The 19,648-nt window shown below is 49.4% G+C and overlaps 2 protein-coding genes across 2 annotated transcripts; both read left to right on the top strand.

Moving 5' to 3' along the window:
* The first annotated feature begins 1,910 nt into the window (after nucleotides 1–1,910).
* Nucleotides 1,911–11,635, top strand: SAP30L (SAP30 like). The gene is made up of 4 exons (XM_080804397.1): nucleotides 1,911–2,767; nucleotides 7,230–7,352; nucleotides 9,527–9,625; nucleotides 11,378–11,635. The coding sequence occupies exons 1-4, from the start codon at nucleotides 2,570–2,572 to the stop codon at nucleotides 11,504–11,506; spliced, it is 549 nt and encodes a 182-aa protein (XP_080660523.1). The 5' UTR covers nucleotides 1,911–2,569; the 3' UTR covers nucleotides 11,507–11,635.
* LOC308343395 (small ribosomal subunit protein uS14-like) lies at nucleotides 6,182–6,352 on the top strand (the record flags this gene model as incomplete). The annotated part of the gene is made up of 1 exon (XM_080804398.1): nucleotides 6,182–6,352. The coding sequence occupies one exon, from the start codon at nucleotides 6,182–6,184 to the stop codon at nucleotides 6,350–6,352; it is 171 nt and encodes a 56-aa protein (XP_080660524.1).
* Nucleotides 11,636–19,648: the final 8,013 nt, after the last annotated feature.

The raw sequence follows: 19,648 nt of genomic DNA, 5'->3' as shown, positions 1-19,648 counted from the left end.
TGAATGTATGAACTCTGAGTGAGGAATTTTATTAAACTGTGCCTTTTTTTTACATTAATTTTCACTCTATTCTTCCTACTACAAAAGCAATAAATGCTTGTTGGGGAAAATGCAAAGTAGACCAAAAGGAGAAAAATATCAGCCGTATTTCCGCTACCCACAAGTAATTACTATTAGTACTTTGGTGTACATTTGATGCACAAATAGTTGCTTTGCTTTTTTCCTTTTTTTTTTAAATTTAGATGTACACACATCATATCCCATATGCAATTTTATATCCTGCATTTTTAACTTAACATGAATAGAGCACTTCTCCAACTCATCAATTCTTTGTTGAAGAGTTAATGAATTATTATATATAGAAAAAAATTACATTGATGCTGAAACTACCTTAAATGTGGAAAACATCACAAAATACCTCATTCTGAATATGTTAGTTTACTTAACCACTTCTCTTGTGGAACTTGAGGTTCTTTTTCAATTTTCCTGTTATAATCCTACAACGGACATCATCGTTTTATTTTTTCTCTGGTAGGCCAATTTCCTAAAATGGCTATCCCACATGTGAAATTAAGTGACGGTTAAAGTCACTTAAGAAAATTTAAGATCACAGGGCATCTGCTTCTGAATATGGAAACTGGTCCTCTTTCATCAGGACGCAAACCAGAAGCCTCTTCAACACCAAGCCAGCTAGTACTACCAAAATACCAAAATAGGTACACCTGCACACCTAACATTCGCCCCTCCATACCCCCTCTCCACCCTTCCCCCACCTCCCCGCCCCGTCCCCCACCCCCTCCCCCGTCAATGTCAATGCTACCCATCCCTAAATGACTGCATGACAGCATGACCCTGGTCTAGTCCCTACGACGGGCCACAGGCCCTCATTTGTCACTCAGCGGCGGCATAACTGGGGTGCTAGACTAGATTTCCCCAAGGCCTTTCTAAGTGTGTGTGATGCCCTCGCGCCGAACCCCAAGCTCAGAGTGTTGGTAGGGCACGGTCACCTTGCAGACAGACCAGGAGGCTGAAATAGAAGCTACGGCTTACAGAGCTCCAGGGAGGGACTCCGCACACGGCAAGCCCTTCCCTATGCGGAGATTGGCCCTTGATCCTCCACCCCCAACCTTTTCTCCGCGGGCTCCGCTGCCCCTCCTCTTCCCCGCGCTTCACCGAGTCCACCCTCTAGACCTTATAATGACTTCCGATTCTTCACCGCCGAGGGGTCACCCAAGCCCCCTGGGGGTCTTCTTCAACCCTCTCCTCCTCTTTCCGCGCGCACCAAGCCAGTCCCAGTCTCTACAGTCTGAGGTCTCCGCCACCCTCAAGCATCCGACTACCTTGCAATACCCGCCATCAGACCCTCATCATCTCCTCTGCATGTCTTTCCACGTATCTGTACCGGGTTGTCCCTCAGTCTTTCCCGCCATGTCTGGCTTTCTGTCCTATTTCATCCACCCTACGTCCCACCGGTCTGCGGGTCCTCTGAACCCTGGTTCTTCGGTTTTACCCTGTCTGTCCTTCTCATGGCAGAGCCTCTATCCCCGTAAGGTCCCCCCTCAAATGCCCCTCCCTATGTTTGTCCCTCGGCACCCCCGCCCACGTCTGTACTTCTGTACGCCCCCGAATGTGCTCCTCTGTTCCCGGAGTCTGGCCCTCTGTCCAACCAGACCCCGGCTCACCATCCCTCCCCCGGCCTGAGGAGTGTGCGGCCCCGTTCCCCGCCCGCACCCGGGTAACTCTTCCCTCTTCCACTTTCTCTACTTTGAACCCATCCCAGCAGAGTCCAGGAAGTAGCCAGGCGCCGAGGACTGGCGGCGGAGGTGCCCAATGCAGTATGCCAGCGGCGGCATCGGCCCCGCCCAGAGAGCAAACGCAGCCAATGGTCGTGCTGAGGCGGGACTTCCGCTGTCCCGCGGAGGGCGGGGGAGCGAACTGTTGTGGTGCGGTGCGTTGGGCGGGCGGCGGCCGGGCGGCCCAGGGGCTGCCGCGGGACTCGGGGCGCAGCCGAGCGGCTGCAGGGGTGGGGCGAGCCGGACGCGCCCCGGGGCCCGGGCGCCGCGGGTTCGAGGCCGGGCCCCGCGCGGGGAGGCCGCGCCACCCCGGGGGAGCTGCCCGGCGGCGAGTTTGCCCCGCAGCCGAAAGAAGGCGGGAGCCGGCGGGGGCCCTCGAAACCCCCTGGCAAGCCGGGTCCAGAGTCCCCGGGGACCGGCTGCTTCCTGGGACGCCCTCCCGGACGCCCCTGCCGAAGGGTAACGGTTCTGGGCCCCCGGCAGAAGGTGCCTCCGGGTGACCCCCGGCGGGGCCCTGCGAGCCGCGGGAGCCGACCCCGGGGCCTCGAGCGGGGAGCAAGGGGCTTTCCGGAGGCGCGGGGCCGGGGGCCGAAGGAGCCGGAGCGCGGCGGAGCAGAGCCGGGCCTCCCGGGCGCGGGGCAGAGCAGCGCCTGGTCTGGAGACGGACTACGGGACCCTCGGGTGCGGGGGCCTCGGCGACCTGCCCCGCGGGGTGCGCGGCCTCGGAGTGGCCTACAGGGGATCCTCCCGCAGAGGGGCCGGCCCGGGGCGGGGAGATGAACGGCTTTAGCACGGAGGAGGACAGCCGCGAAGGGCCCCCCGCCGCCCCCGCCGCCGCCCCGGGCTACGGCCAGAGCTGCTGCCTCATCGAGGACGGCGAGCGCTGCGTCCGGCCCGCGGGCAACGCCTCCTTCAGCAAGAGGGTCCAGAAGAGCATCTCGCAGAAGAAACTCAAGCTGGACATCGACAAGAGCGTGAGTCCGCCCCCGCCCCTGGCCCCGGCTGGGTCCTCGCGCGTCGCCACCCTCCGGCCGCTGTCCCTGGCTGCGGGCCGGACCCCGGGGCCCTCCCCGCTCTGGGCCTCGCCGCCCTTTATCTGCAAACCTGGGGAGTTGCACTCGGGATTTCAAAGGCCGCTTCAGCGCAGACGGGCTCGGACTGGGATTCTGCCCAAATCCGGGGAGTTGGGGGGCGGAGGAAGGGGGGCTTCCGAGGACCTTTCCTGCCTGGGAAGACTTAACAGCAGTTTAGGGCTTATTGTAGTGGTTTAGATATCGCGGCCGAGAGACTTGGGTTAATTCTGTTGGCCCACGAAGGAGCAAGTGTTGGGGAGGGGGTGATGAAGGGACCCGGCTCTTCTTCAACTTCTCTCTCCTCGGAACCCTGTTATTCCTTCAGAAAAGGAAAGGTGGCAGTTACTTCCCACTCCCCCCGCCCCACCCCCCTGCCGCGGCCTCGGCTTCTGCAGAGGGTCACCGAGCTCGCTGCTTCGCATGCAGCTGTGGGGAGGTGGAATTTTCAAGGATGTGGCAGAAATAAGGCCAAGACTAAGTCTTGGGAGGAGGCTCTTTGCAGTCCAAGTGACGGGGAGGAAGAAAATCAGTTTTCTTAGGGGTAGCTTCTTTAGAAAGGCGTTGGGGAGAGGGCTTTGAATTTGAAAAGAATCGCCCTATGTTTTGTGCCTAATTATAGGAAAACTTTCCCTGTGTGATTTCACCACTTCTAGTTAACAATTCTAAAGATGTGCCTATTGTCAACCAATTAAGAACTTTTTAGTTTGACATCTGTTGCTGCAAGCTTTAAGTGGCTGCCTTGTGATTAGGAATTGGAAATGAGTTAAGGGGATATTTAATATTCAGGTAGCCCAGCTAAAAGCTCAGGTGGTTAACATCCATTCTCTTTTAGGACCAGAATTCCACTGTTGGGGGAAATTAGAGATTGCTTGTTAAACTGAAAAGACATGCACTTTTCTCCTTCGGATCTTACAGTTGAAACTGAGGCCCAGAGATAAGAAGTGACAGTGCCAACCTCACACGGTGACTAAGAGGCTGGTTAATTTCTTAAATCCATTATCTGACTTACTTCCAAGCCCCATGCCATAAGCCTTGATTGATGAAGTCTTAATAAATAAAAAATCTTCGCCTCTTCTTCCAGGCTCTTCCCTCCTACCCGCAATTTATTTGTATTATGTTAACAATTGCAGTACATTTGCCACTCTTGGAAGATGCTGTTTTTTTAAATGGCTTGGGGTGAGTTAATGGCTTTCTTACTAAAAATCTCTATCAATGAATGAATGAAAGGAATTCATGGGAGAGCAAACAGCTGGCTAGACACTAAGGAGGTCCAGATTAGGACACGCATTGAAGTGAAGTGCCTAATTCTAAGACAGCAGTGAGTTCATCCTCTTGGAAACGCTGCCTACCTTTTGTGTAGGTGGTTGGGAGCCTTTGCCTGAACAGCTTATAATGTTTTCCAGTCCTCAAAAAAAAAAAAAAAAGAAAGAAAGAAAGAAATTTCCAGCTCTTTTAAATCCTTGGATGCCATGACATCTGAGCAATTGTGCTGCTGCTACTGGGGCTCCATTTACCCAGTGACCCCGCCGGGAAACCTGTGTTGAGCTATGTTGGTGGTTTCACACACACTGCCTACAACAGAGGCAGCATGAGCCTGGCACTGGAGTTCCCCAAAAGTGACGCTCTGGAGGAGTAGTGTTTCAAGGTGGAATTACTCACAATTTGTTCCTAGGTGGTGGTGCAGAATCATTATTTCTGAAAGGGATTCTACTTCATTCTCACAGGCTTGGGCAGGAATTCAATCTAAGAAACTGCCATGTTACGAGAATTTTTAGCTGTTGCAGAAAGTGAAAGAGAAAAGAAAAACACCGGAGCCTTTGCTGCCACCCTCCTTCCTCTACCTCTAGCCCCCAAAGGCCACTGAGCTCTGAAATTTCTGAAAACCAGTACATATTTGAAAATGGTGAAGGAAAAATAATGACTGTTTATCTTGTAAAAGGGCCTAGCAGAGACCCTTTTAAAATAATAGCACCAGAAGTCCAACTCAGGCAGCTTGCACTCAGTTCATGTAGACATTGGCCATGCTCTATGAGTTATTGATACATAACATGCTTTCAAACATTCCTCCAATTGACATTTTCTGCTTTATTCTGGAGAAAAGTAGAAGTTGAGAAGAGTATAAAGAAAATGCTGGGGTATGGGGCACCTGGGTGGCTCAGTGGGTGAAAGCCTCTGCCTTTGGCTCAGGCCATGATCCCAGAGTCCTGGGATCGAGCCCCACATCGGGCTTTCTGCTCTCCCCACCCCCACCTGCTTCTCTGCCTACTTATGATTCTGTCAAATAAATAAATAAATAAAATCTTAAAAAAGAAAGAAAAGAAAATGCTGGGGTAGGAAAGGACATGCACGAGGGGTCAGAAGGCCTGGGTGACCTTGGCCAGATCATAACATCATCTGTGTGGCTTCCGTTTATCTCCATAGAAAATGAGATTGGGGCCTGTGGGGTTATAGTGGTGATTGCTAAGTTCTCTTCCATCCAGAATTCCATTATTCTAGTGTCCTGACCTAAAACCTCCCAGCCACAGCTTCAGGAAATCACCTGTTCTCCTACCACGTGTGTCCCTCTACGAAGTTGAGCAGCTGCTTCGTCTCAGAGTTTCCATATGGAACTAGCCAACATGAGGGCCAGCTTCCCATCAGGGAGGAGTAGTATGCTTTCTTCCCTGGTGACAGCATGGCCGGTGGTCTGTGCATTGACTAGGAAGGGTTTGTTGGGACCATGACACAGGCTGTGTCCAAAAGTCCTTTGGCAGAGTGGACTCCAGCCAAGCTACTCAAATTTGTGACCATATGTAAACGGTGGCTTTTGCTGGCCCAAGCTGCTCTCAGACAGGAGGGACGGACTTAAAGAGTGCCTGCTGTCTGCAAGTCAAGGCCGCAGAGTAAACCAGAAAGTGCCCCGGACCCACCAATCCAACTCAATGAAGGTGCTATTTCATCCGACTAAAAAGCAGTTTTCATTATTTTCTCCATGCAGAGGTCTGAATCAATGCTGGCTTCCAATCAGCTTACTTTTGTCTTAAGAATTTAGGGAATAAATACAAATTCGGAAGTCTCTGAAGAACATTCGTGTAGCACCTGTTCCAGTGTCAACAACCCCAAGGCATTTACACGGGCATTTCGTTTCTGGTAGGGTTTGGAGTGGCTCCCCCAGGCACCCCTGGTGCTTACGTTCTTACATAACAACACATTCACCTCTCAGCTGCAGTTGCCGCCTTCACTTGCCCGTCTGCCTCCAGCCTGCATTAGAACGTTGGCAGGAGGCATGCGTGCACAAGCTCTTTCCTTTCGCCTCATTGCATCCAAGAGAGCAAGATGGGTCACCAGCAGCTCTGCTGGAGCCATCCGAGGAAATCTGGCCAGGGTTCTCGTTCTTGCCGCGTCTGCTCAAACCGGCGTGGTCTGATCCAGAAATACGGCCTCAGTATGTGCCGCCAGTGTTTCCGTCATCATGAGAAGGGTATAGGCTTCATTAAGTTGGATTAAGTGAACTTCCTTGAATGGATCATCCAGGATACCTACCTTAATGCCATCCCATTGTACATAAAATAAAAATCCTCAAATTATGAGCACTTTAAAGTGAGGGGAAAAAAAGTCGGCAGGAACGTCCTGCTCCTTTCATGTGGTTTCTGGGAGAAGGAGAGTTTCTGCATCTCTTTCCACTTCTCTTTGTGGACCAGATGTGTGGTGGTGCAAGAAGTAAAACTGGGATACACAGGAATAACAGTTTTCAGAGAGAGGTCCTCCTACAGTAGTAACTGTTGTCAGTGTAAAAGTGGGAAGTCCGGTCTCCCCGTTACCACTGTCCCTTCTTTCCTCCTTCCTGGGACATTGCCTTCCAGCCTGTTGTAAATTTGTATCTCCTATAGGTCACATCACTCCCCGCTTCTAAAACTTTGGGGGACTCTGTCTTGTCTGAAGGAAAGTCTAAGCTGTTCTCGTGTCCCCTACCCCCGAATCTCCTTGCAGTCTGTATTTGAAACTCTTCTTAAGTCTTGACTAATCTTCCAATTCAGAATCTTTCCTATCTACCCATAAATCCTCCTCTTTAGTCAGGGACCAAAACACTGACTATCCCAGCCACAAGGCTCTCTCCCTTTGGTGAACCCCTGCCACCTACTGTCTCTGGCCTTCAGGGGGGACTTTTATGAGCTATTGCCCAGTGTGATGGTAGTATTTGTGTCCCTTTGTGGGCTTCTCGTTCTACAACTCAACAGTAAACTCCTGGAAATTAGGGCCTCCATGTTCCTCTTCCTTCTGTCTCTTCAATGCCTTGCAAAGGAGAGAAGCCCCATGGCTCGAGAGCTACCTGTTGCTGTTCCCATGGAACTGGCAAGTCTCACTTTAATTTGCTTCCCATCAGGTAAGGCACCTGTATATCTGCGACTTCCACAAAAATTTCATCCAGAGTGTACGAAATAAAAGGAAGAGGAAGACAAGCGACGATGGCGGAGATTCTCCTGAGCATGACACTGACATTCCTGAGGTAAAAGTCAAAGAAATCTGCTTGAGAAAGCTGGAAAAGTGGATTCTAATGTGATCCTTATCTCTGGCCTGGTCTGCTTTTTGGAGTAAATAATTTTAGTCCCCTTTGTTTGCTCTGGTTTATTTGAAAAGCGAATCATAGAATCATGGTAATACTGAATCTGAGAGCTGAAAACTTAGAAATCAGTCAGTCTCACTGCCCCGTCTTACAGACAGGCATGGAGACCCGAGGTCACACATAGAGTTTGGGGTCTTCCGGCCACTGCCCTGTGCACCAGGCCATACAGTCTTTCTGCAAGGCCCCTGATACATTCTGGAATATAACCACAATGTCAAGTTTCTTAAAACTTTTTTTTTTGCCTTTAGAGTTGGAGACTGAGCTTTGTAAGGATTGGGAGGAGTTCCTGGTCCTCTGTTTTCTGATCTGCAAAATAAAGGTGTACATTGTCAGTTCATACCAGCTCTGGTCCCTGGTCCAGGCTGGTTCCCCAGGAGCCACTCCAAAGTCAGTTATAAGGGCCCAGGGTTTCTCAACCCTGGCACTGTTGATATTTGGGGCTAGAGGAGTCCTTGTTGTGGGGACTGTCCTGTGCATTGTTGGATGGTTAGCAGCATCCCTGGATTCTACCATTAGATGCCAGTCACCACAGTAGTGACCATCCAGGAAACGTCTCCAGACATTAGAGGATGTCCTCTGGGGGCAAAACCATTCTTGGCTAAGAACCGTTGCCCTGGACGATGAGACCGAGGCTTCTCGAATCTTCAAGGTGCTGGTGCCTATTGAGCAAGGCTACAGGAAGGAGTATTGGATTTTCTTTCTGTCTAAGTTGTTTTCACTTAAGACTCAGCAGAAGAAAACCCGTTTGTAATGTACATTGAATATTTGATACATGAATATTTCATAAGGCAACCGCCTGTTAGCGTTCAGAGTAGAAATGACTGCGTAGGAATAGAAAGAGTAGGCGGGCCTTTGTCTGCAGATGTGGAGAAAACCTTTGAAAATAGGGTCCTTTCCCTCCACCCCTCCCTGTGTCCCTTTCTCTAGCATTGGTTTACAGCACTTTTCTATTGCCTTCAGCATTAGTAGTGTTATTTCATAAAGAAATGGATGTATTCAATTTCATTGCTTTTTACAAAAAAAAAAAAGGGTTTGAGGAATGTTTTGAAAAGAATGAAGGACTTTGGTCCCTCATATTGATCATTCATTTTGTTTTTAAGTGCCCTCCACCTGCCTGAAGCAAGAACATCTCTTTTAGAGGCAGGTAAAAGCAGCCCAACTTCTGGGCCTTCAATACTTCATGACTGTGCAGCTTTCCTCTCTTCCTGTGTTAGAAAAAGAAGGGGGGGTCCTTTCCCTCTGTTATCCAGTCATCTGCAGAGATCCCCAACCTAACCTGCTGATTTGCACATTGGCCACAGTAGCTTTCGAGTTTTCTCTGGAGAGTTGTTCAGGGTTCCAGCACCTGAAAGCTGAGCCTAGGGAAGAACTCTGGGAACAGCAGTACCTCCCGCAGTCCTTCCTCATGCCCCGCCATTTGGTCCGCTACCAAGCTCAGGCCTGTCTTCCTCCAGGATGCCTGTCTGGGTTTACCTTTGCTCCCCATGCTTGGTGTACCCCTCCGGTATCACCAGCATCCAAGGCTCAACTTAAGCATCTCGTTTCTGATCACTGCTACAGCATCGTTGCCTGTCCGCCCATCAGTCTTCCCTACAAACCACCACTAGATCCATCTTCCTGAACATCCCCACCACCACCTATGTCGCTCCTTCTGCATTTTCAACACATGCTGCCCTCCAGTCTCACTTTTTAAAATTATGATTGCCAATGACTCCTGAGTCTGTCTCTTCATCTCCTGGCTTTCTGCACTTGTGGTCTTTCTCTCATTCCCATAGTCTAGCCCTGTTCTCCTTAGCTTAAGCTTTATGGCTTCCATGAGCCTCCTGGGACCACCCCTCCCCAGCTAGAACTCTTTTCCACTGTTTTGTTTGGGTTTTGATTTTTTTTTTTTTTGTCCTCCCAGCCAGTTATTAGTCCTCAGTGGACCATTTCTAAGACATCTCTGTAGTCCTCTTCCCCACCCCATCCATCCTAGTGTAGTGCTGGGCACATAGTGTGCTCTCGGTGAGCCATGGCTAGTCAGGTGGTGGATAACATGTTTCTCCTCTTCTCTCCAGGTTGATCTGTTCCAGCTGCAGGTGAACACTCTACGGCGTTATAAACGACACTACAAATTGCAGACCAGACCAGGCTTCAATAAGGCCCAGTTAGCAGAAGTAGGTAGACAAATTGCACTGCAAAAAGAGAGAGCCACCACTATGCTTCTGACGGTGATTTTGGTTCTCCCTGCTGCTATGCATGTCGATCCTAATGCCCTCTGTAGCTCTGCAAGTAATGTCCTGTTCCCTCTCTCCTACACTCTAGAATCCCATAGCAGTAAGACCTGGAAAGGCCCTCTTTCTGTAAAAGAAACCATGGCACCAAGAGAGGAAAAGACTTGCTTAAAATCAGACAGCAAATTAGTAGCAGAATTGAGCCTGGACTCTTGAGGCTCCTGATTATAAGACCTGAGCGTGCTTTTGTTGGTGCATTTGTTTGAATCTCGTTTTGTAAGATTCTGCATAAATACAGTCCTTCCTGCACATCAGGTGTGTCAGATTAATCACCCCAAAACCTTTGCTCCTGTTCTGTAGGAGCTGTTCTTTTTCTTCAGTTTTTCCTTTGATTTCTTCTTCTCTGATGTTGGTAATCGAAGTATTTATTATAATGAATAGAACCCAAGAAATTTTTCTCCTACCCTGAGCTCTTAAGACAATTAGGAGAGGAGAGAAATGCTCTCTTGGCCCTTGTTGGAACATATTGACAGCCTGGCTTGATACTGCTGTCCTGGTGGCATTTGTGCAGGTTACCTCTTACCCTCCTTTTTCAATGTGCTTTTCTGCCTACTGTTGAAAATGGGGAAAACGGAAAAAAGAAAAATACAGTGCTTCCATCCAGAGGTCACCACTCTATAGTGCTAGTTCTCGGACTCTTGATCTGTCCCAGCCCCCTCAGTCCATTCAGAAATTTCCTTAAAGGGTGACAGCCCCATTGGTTTTTGGTCTTTCCTTTAGGGGTTTCTTGCCGATACATCATTTTTTCTTAATTTTCCTTCCGCAGCGTCTAGATAAAAGATAGATAGAAGCACACAACTCCTTCCTACCATAAGGTCACATTACCTATTTGCCAGCATTCACCCTGCTGAAAGAGGTGGGTGAGGCGGGGCAGGCGCAGACGTGCATTCTCAGGACTTGTAAAACAAAGCCAGGTGTCAGGAGTGCACAGTAAGTGAATTATTTTTCAAATGCGGTACGTCTTTCAAGAGGCAGCTGTGTACTATTTAAATGAATTCTTGGGTCAAACACTTACATCTATCCAATTGGCAATTCATTTGACACAGCTTTAAAAAGACACTTTTTGGGGCGCCTGGGTGTCTCACTGGGTCAAGCATCTGCCTTCGGCTCGGGTCATAGTTTTGGAGCCCGTGGATTGAGTCTCGCATTGGGCTTCCAGCTCTGTGCGGAGTCTGCTTCTCCGTCTGACCTTCTCTCCTCTCATGCTCACTCACTCTCTCTCTCTCTCTCTCAAATAAATAAATAACTCTTTAAAAAAAAAAAGGCAAAAAAAAACACTTTTCTGCCTGGTGGTGCCAGGGCCTGAGAGCTGGTGATGGCAGCAGCTGGCCAAGCAGAACCATCCCAGCCTCATCCTCCTTAGGGATGCTCTTGAGATTGTCCTGTGATGGATAGTTGGTTGCCACTGAAACAGAAATGCACGTTGGCAATGTTGTGGGTTCAAGTACTGCTTTTAGAGGCCTGGAAACAGAATCACCCTGCCCCCTGGGAAAGAAGGGCATCTGAGTTCTGCAGCGATCATAACCCCTTCCTAGCTCTAGAAGCCAACCCCTGCTCCCTCTTTTGCATAGTGCAGAATTTGTGGCCCTGATGTAGGCGATGCTTTAACAGACTCTGGTGTTTTCCCCCATGTAGACCGTCAGCCGACACTTCAGGAACATACCTGTGAATGAAAAAGAGACGCTCGCCTACTTCATCTACATGGTGAAGAGTAACAAGAGTCGACTGGACCAGAAATCGGAGGGCAGCAAACAGCTCGAGTGAGGACTGAATGCATCATGGAATGAAGTATAATGCTGAATGCACAGGTGAAATCTGCGTGTAAGCCCGTAAAGACTGTTACGTTTTATTGTAAATAAAAAAGTTGAATGATGAATACTGTAAATCTTTTTGGTCAGGAGGATTATATTCTCATGTTCAGCATGTGTATACAAAGACTTTCTTTTAAGGCAACTACTGGACTGAAAAATCAAGAGCACTAAGAGATTTAAAAATGACGTACGGCAGCATTCAACAGCTCATTAAGTCAATTCTCCTGGAAATGTGGGATAAAAAATATTTTGGTACTCACCTTGTACGACCATTCTGCCTTGTGTGAGGTGTAGGCCTGGAGGAGCAGTGGGGTGCAGCCAGCCGGAGGAGCGTGAGCAGACCCAAGTCTCCTGGGGACAGGCGTGCCCTGCTTTGTTGCCGGCTTTGTCGTTGATCGGGTCAGTCTGACAGTGGTCCCCCGCACTGGCCCCTGCCTGGCGCACAGTAGGCCCGCACTCAGTGCGGAGCGGGCAGGGGGGCTAACTCTGCCTTTTAGCATCTGCTTCATACTTGCAGTTAACAAGACTGCTGCCAGTGCTGAAGCACCAAAAGAAGGTTTCTCATCAGAAGAGGATTTGAGGGCAGTCGCAGGTACCAAGCTATATTCGTGGAGGTTCCAGAAACACTGATGCAGGGGCCCTCACAGGAGACGCAGCTCTTTGCACACCAGTCTGTGCTTTACTCTTTGGGGTGAAGTTAGGAAGTAGGACTTCAGTCATTCTCCCAGGCCACAAATGCTTTGACTTTAATGGAGCTGTTTAGTGATTTGGGGCTCGTGTTTTCAGAAATACTAATCCTTAATTCACAACCACGAAGAAAGCTGCCAAGGATCATGTGATTCCTCCTCAGAAGTCCATTTCTGGGATTAAAAAGTCTGACGCCTTGACTCCCTAGGCTCGGGGTCACCATCACATCATAGGTTTGAGCAACAGAGGTCAATGCCATCTGATATTCATTTTTGTGAGCAGTTTGCCTCCCTCTTGCAGGGAGGAAGATGGCTAAAACAACTTTTTAAAGTATGAGTAATTACCTGGTTTTTTTTTCAAGTTCAGAAACCCAGATTCCTATATCTTATTATATCAGAGCCAAAGTCTCCTTTGAAAACAAAGCTTTATATCCAAAAATATGCTTTTACAAAAGTTTCTGATCAGTGTGTTGGGGGACAGAGGATGTGAATGGGTGTGGGAGAAAAGAGGAGAATAGGACTTGGATTCGAATTTCTGACCATCTTGATGCATATTGTGGTCAAAAGTATCATTTTCCTACTCCGTTTTAATCGTGAGTGCTTTCTTAAGCCTTAAATTATAAAAGAAGCCGTGGATGGCCTAGCCCGGCAGAGAGTTTTCGTGTCTCATAAATGGCTTCCTCTGAGCATCAGCACAGAGAAGTCCGAACACGACCCCTAGCTAAGCAGGGCGGTTTGCTGTCTGCAGGCTCGGTTCGTGGGGCAGAGGACCGTGCTGTGGACTGGGGACAGGCCACCCCCTCGCTAAAATGCAGTGTGTTCCATTGCAGCAAAGCATTCACCAGTGTTCCAAATGCATGTCTAGCAGATTGCAGCCTTTTTACATATGTATAAATGAATGTACATAGAACATACTCTAGGCTATGAGGGGATCTTGCTTTCGTACACCCAGCTGTGGATGGCACATCAAGGTGCTCTCTGAGTGTTTTTAGTCATTCAGATTCAGTATGTAGAGACTGTCTCGCTGCTTAGAGCTGAAGGATGTTGATGGGGAGACATCAAGAAGGCCCAAAGTTCTGATGCTTATATGGGTCTTTCTCCTGAGAGACTGAGTTAGAAAGTCTTGAAGGCATCAAACACCAGGCCCCCCTTTGTTAAGGGGAATGTTTTCTCATCAGGCCACAGTTTGGGGGGCAGGTAGCGCCTACAGGTGAAGGCCTTGGTCACCTGCTCTCTGGAAATCTCCATCTCTTCCCGAGAAAATGCGTCTTTCTGATGTTGAAGCAAAAATTGCCGATATGTAGGGCATGTCACTATTTCTTGAATAGCAATCAGTTTCCTAGTTGAGAGAGACAGCAGTCCATTTGTATACAAGAAGCTGTGGTGTTAGGATCCATCTGTTCCCGTGTCTCTGTGAGAATGCTTTTGTTCTGGTGTGAAGCCTGGGGAAACGCTCACCTTCAGCCAGATGCTCTGCACACTGGAGTCCCCCCACCCCCACCCGGCCACCTTCCCTCAAAAGAGAGGTGGTTTTGGAAAGTGGAGGCTATGGGTATCTTTTCAGCCTCTGAAAACATGTCAGATGAGAGGAAAGGCAAAACTACGTGAACTTACAATTTTCTTGTGTGCGGAAATCTGTTCTTTCATCCAACCACTGAGCCACTTGCCTTAGCCCTTCTGCAGTTTCCCAAGGCTTCATCTGTGGGCAGGCAACTCCTACCTGTTAGAAATGGCCCCGAAGCAGTGGAGTTTGGGGAAAGCAGTGTCCAGCATGGCCGCCTACATTTTTCTACACCTGCCAAGGACTCTTGCGCTTCTCTCCACCTGTAATGTTGCAGCATTGCCTTCTCTCCTCTTGGTGCTCCTGGGCAAAACTGGAATGTGAAATCCAGAGCCGACATTTGTCTGCTTAAAGAATACAGTTCCTGCCTCGGCCCAGCCTGGTCTGGTTCTTTCATATGCCCTGAAGGTTGTCACATGAAAGTGCCTGTAGCCTGCCACTCGTGTTGCGTCGACTTAGGGTTTTAAAAAGACAAATGGACAAACTTTTTATTTCCACAGACTCTTAGGTTGACAACATCACGTGAAGAAGTTCATAGCCGAATCCCATGAAAGATTGAAAGCAAAGGCTTCAGGACTGGCATTGGAAAATGACGAGGAATTGCACATATGCGTTAGAGCAGCCAAGTTGTTAGAAATTCCTATCATGGCTGATACTACTAGCCTTCCAGGGAACAGATACTAGTAATTGTTTGCGGCTGGAATGTTGCATCTAACCTCGGCATTTCAGTTGCTTATTTTGTGGGAAGTTTTTGGTTAATATTCTGCAGGACAGCTCCCTGGTAGAAGGGAGAAAGTAGGAGAGGGTACTTACTTGGGGGGCCTTGTCTATTGAAATAGCCTGTCCAGACCATGGGTCCCAGAGAAGTTGCTTCATGGAAGTCACCTGAAGGCTCTCAGTCATTATAATATTGAGATCCAAAAATTGGGAAAGGGTCTTTAAGTCATCAGTCCAGTCTCCCCACAGGTGCTGACATTCTGCCTGCAACTGTCCCACCAAGGGTTTGGGCAGTCTGGGCTTAAACACCTCTGAGGACAGGGAACTCACTACCTCCTGGGGAAGCCTGCTCAATCTCTATAAACCTCTGGCTTTTTTATGTTCTCTGTCATTTCTATCTTAGTCTCTGCCCAGTGGCGGGGCGGCGTGTGGAGTAAGTTATTCATCTTGGCCAAGCACCTAATTGCTGGCACTGTCCCAGGGCACAGCAGTTGTCTTTTGAGAAGGAGCAGCTAGCAGATAGATAACTTTGGTGTCCTGGCTGTCTTTCCCCTTCAGCCTGGGTCCATTTAGTTCCGTGTTGAAGGATGTTGCAGAAACCCCATCAGCCTGGTTCTCCCGTGTTCTTACAGAAACAGATGGAGGGGGTCAGGGACAAGGCGATGCTCTCAGCCTGATAAAATAACCTAAGAAGGGGTGGGGCCCAAGTTCTGTGCTTGCCCCACAAAAGCTGATGCTCACGTCACTTAGGAAAACTTTTAGCTAGGAGATTGTAAAATACGCTCTGTGTGGAGTTTAAGGGCTCCATGGCTGCTGAGAGCTTGTACTTTAAAATTTCTACAGGTACTTCACACATTATTTTTATGGCAAAAACAAAGCTTAGGACCTTGGGGGAGGGGCACGCCACATGTCTCCATGTCTGAGAAGTGCCATATTTTCAAGCTTGAAAGCCTTGTAAGGTTGTTCTTGCCCCATCATTCATTTTAAATACAGGAGACTGACACTGAGAATGACCTGTCTGAGTCACAGAGCGGTCTGGACTAACCTTCCGTCCTCCTGACCTGTCCAGAGCTCTTCTCACTCTCTGACTTGCACATAACTCAAGTCCTGTTGAAAGTAAGCTGCTTTCAGATGTTTGAGACCTTGCCACTGAGCAGAGAGGTTCCCAAGGCCAGCCTGGCTCCCAGAGGCTGTGAACCAGGCTGCTGGACTCGAGGCTGTGTGACATGATCGGGAAAGCAGTCAGCTGAGTTTTGCCAAATGAATGTCAGGGGAGAACAGGACTAGCTGATGATTTAAGACCAGAGTTCAGAAGTCCTGGTGGGAGCTGTAGTGTTGTCCTAGAATCGAAATTCTCACGAAATGGGCTTGCTCTCTGATCTGTTGGTCAGTCTTCTGCCTTTCAGGTGGTCCTTTGGGCTTGTGTCATTCAGTTGGCCCTGATTCAGACAGACAGAACTCTGAGGCCCTGTGATTCGCGGCTTCCCAGTCCCTGTTACTGGGTTAGACAGTTGAACCAAAGGACAAGTGAATTCAAGGTCTCAGCCTGGGAAGCATGGTGCTTTGGGGTGCCTTTCTGTTCCCTTCATTTTATTACAGACTGTTTTCCAAGTTCAAGGTTAGGAAGGGTGAAGTGGATCTGACACTCTGAGGTGGAGTCTGGTCTGGGGCCAGGTGGGACCTCTTGTTCAAGTAGAAATGTCTACACTCCGTTATTTCATCTAGCTTGCGTCCTAAGCCACAAAGCCTTCGGTTGCTCTCACTCCACGAGCACATCGTTGCCAGGGACGGAGGGTTTCCAGGACCCCTGTTGTATGCATCTGCTGTCCGTGATGCCCATCGGAATGTTTTTGCGGTGTGGGTTCGTGTTCCATTTTGTAACTGCCTTATCAAAAAGCAAGTGCCCTTCCATTCCAGGCCTCCTCATATTGTACTTGTTTCCTGCCAAATTCGGGGGATCATTTGTATTTTAATTTTGTAATCTATGGCTCTGTACTGTTGAAAGGCTCTCAATTCTGTGGGGTCTCCTTAGTATGTATGTGACTTTTCATGTTGCAATATCACACAGATGGGATGGCCCGACTTTCACTCTTAATAAATGATCTGAATGAGTAACGAGAGACACATTCTGTTGTTCTCCTTGACCATCCACATGGGCCTCAGATGCCTTCACTTCCGTATGCGGCCCCTGGCTGTGCCCTACAGCGATGGGTGACGGGTCTTTCCTCCCAGCTCTGAGTACTGGTTCCCGCGTTCCCCCATCCAATCCCCGTGCACAGCGAGTGAGCGTGGGTAGCAGAAGTTGATTCCCTGCTTTCCCACTCACTCAAATGAAAGAGACCAAAGGTCCGACAACCAGAGGCTGGAGTCTGAAGGCTGTGTAGCATCCCAGAGACCCTGGTCAAAAAGCTTCGCTCTGGGTCTGCAGTTATCTACCCATAAAGCGGAGACCCTCAGGAACCTGGCTGGAGGAATGCAGGCCAAAACGCCTGCAGGGGGCAGCTGGGGAACGCGGCTCCCTCATGAGGGCACCCACTCCTGCGGTTCCAGCCTGTCGTCGCCGTGTGGGGCTTCCAGCCCTGCATGGCCACTTCTCAAAATTTCCCAAGAGGGCCTGGTCATTTAGACCTTTATATGAACATCCCGATGTTCAAATGTCTCCAAAACATCTTTCACGGGTTGTGGACTAGCGTTTCTTCACCTACAATAGAGGCTTGCTAGTTAGACTCGGTGCGTCATCTAAATGCTTGTTAGAAATGCAGACCCTCGGGGCACCTGGGTGGCTCAGTGGGTTAAAACCTCTGCCTTCGGCTCAGGTCATGATCCCAGGGTCCTGGGATGGAGCCCCCGCATCGGGCTCTCTGCTCAGCGGGGAGCCTGCTTCCTCCTCTCTCTCTGCCTGCCTCTCTGCCTACTTGTGACCTCTGTCTGTCAAATAAATGGATAATCTTAAAAAAAAAAATTTTTTTTAAAAAGAAATGCAGACCCTCTGCCCCCCTCGCGTGCCAGCTGCCTACTGAGTCAGGTCTGTGTTGTAACGAAGTCCACAGGCAAGTCACGTGCTCAACAGTTGGGGCCACCTGACTGCGCTTCACGGGTGGGGGTCCCTGAGGCCCCAGGGGTGGGCCCCCTTGCCCAGCTGCGCCTCAGACTCCAGGCTTTCATTTCATGTCTGTCACTAGTGCCCCTTTAGTGCACTTCTGTCAGCAGAATGGAAGGAAGAAATGCAGTAAATCTTTGTCTTCATCTTCTTCGTTAACTAGAAGGAATACACGCCAGCTCTAAAATGTTGAAGGCATCTCAACGGACAGTGCAGCTTCTCCCCCTCACCACCCCACCCCCACCCCCAGTCCACTTCTTGTGTGGAAGCTGGCTCTTCAGGAGGCAGTTTTGGGGGCAGCTGGGACTGTCCCTGGGAGCCCACGGGATTCCTGATGGCTTGCCACTGAGGAATGCCATCATTTAGATGATCCCTGAGTCGATTTCCTTCAGAAAGCAAAGGAAGTTCTAATTTTCACATCATGTTGTCTCCCCATGTGAGTGTAACATAGTCCCCTCCCTCCATTCCCGCCCTCCCTCTGCCTGCAGCCCTCCATTTCTTTCACAGAGAAGCATCAGGTTGCGTGCTGTCCTCTAACCCCACTCGCACTGAACCTCAGGGAGGTGCTTTGGCCCCAAGCAAGCTGACCTCTGCTGGGGTCGACCTCCCGTGAGGATCTATGGACATGGGTTATGATGAAAGGATGAATCCACATCTTCACGTGCAGAAGTTGTCCTAGGAACCTGACACCCCTTTTTCAAAATAGACCTTTACAGGGGCGCCTGGGTGGCTCAGTGGGTTAAAGCCTCTGCCTTCGGCTTGGTCATGATCCCAGGGTCCTGGGATCAAGCGCTGCATTTGAGTTCTCTGCTCTGCAGGGAGCCTGCCCCCCCCCACCCCCAGCCTGCCCCTCTGCCTACTTGTGATCTCTGTCAAATAAATAAATAAAATCTTTAAAAAAAAAAATTGACCTTTACAGTGCTGAATTCCGGATCATCTGAAGTCCAGTGTTTCTGAAAGTGTGGCACTCGCCACCTCCCACCCTGATCAGAATCCCCTAAGAATGCTGTGTATGATGCCAATTCCCAGGCTGTACCCCGGAGTCTCAGAACAGAAAGCTCAGGGGCCGAATTCCAAGAAATGTGAATTTTGTAATTTCCCCACATAAGACTTAAGCTCAGTAAAGTTCAGAAGAATGTGGTCCAGAGGTTTCCCCATCCAGCAGCTTCAGGCTTATTGGGAGTACTAGCTCAGAGTTCCCAGTGAGACCTAGTAAATGAGTAGCTCCTCAGTCCTCCTGGGGCCCGGGAAACCATTTTTACAAGATCTCCCGGAGCACTTGTCTGCACACCGAGGTTTAGGAACTAATGAATTCAACAGACACCGCCCAGGCGCAGGGAGAGAAAGTAGCTGTGTTCCACCTGACAGCTCAGATGTGTCAGAGCCTGAGCAAATACGGTGACATGCCCAGCCACAGAGACACTAAGACACTATGTAGAGGAACTCTTGCAAGGGGTCATCTCCCGTCTCGATAAAACCAGAAAGAAAATCCACAGTCGCAAGCTCTCTGCCCCACATGGAAGGCAACACTATAAATGTCCGCGATGGAACCTTCCATTAACTTAACCGTTTCTTAGTTTATAAGGATCTTTCCCGTCTAGAAACAAGGATAGCTGCCAAGTGTGGCGTGCACGCTGGACAACACGCTGCTGGTTTTACACGCGTTGATTCCTTGACACTCACTACAATTACACAGAATAAGGACCGTTGTTGACTGCAAGTTATAGAGGAGTAAATGCAGGCATGGAGAGGAGGAACTTTCCCAAGTCAAACAGCTGGAGGCACTCTTGGGATGGGGTCCAAGGGTCATCTGATCCTGGGGACATGGCAGGGAACTCAGGAATGCCACTCTTTGAAGCAGGAGAGCCATAGGCAGCCTTGTCCCAGAGTGGATTGACTAAGTGGACTTACTAAACTTTAATGAGGGATTCCTAGAAGTCACTAAGACTCTAGTTAGGAAATTTAATAGGGTTTAATGGAGGTTAACAAGGTACATCCAACTTTGCAGCCAGGTTTTAACTTACCAGAGCT

Source organism: Martes martes (assembly GCF_963455335.1).
Source record: "Martes martes genome assembly, chromosome: 5".
NCBI classification, from domain to species: domain Eukaryota; kingdom Metazoa; phylum Chordata; class Mammalia; order Carnivora; family Mustelidae; genus Martes; species Martes martes.
The sequence above is the reverse complement of the archived record's forward strand: the minus strand, read 5'-3'. Positions and strand labels throughout refer to the sequence as shown.

Excerpts from the sequence above, each read along its gene's own strand:
- SAP30L (XM_080804397.1), top strand. The coding sequence starts at position 2,570 with ATGAACGGCTTTAGCACGGAGGAGGACAGCCGCGAAGGGCCCCCCGCC. Across the intron at positions 2,768-7,229 it reads AGCTGGACATCGACAAGAGC|GTAAGGCACCTGTATATCTG; the intron begins GTGAGTCCGCCC and ends GCTTCCCATCAG. Across the intron at positions 7,353-9,526 it reads ATGACACTGACATTCCTGAG|GTTGATCTGTTCCAGCTGCA; the intron begins GTAAAAGTCAAA and ends TCTTCTCTCCAG.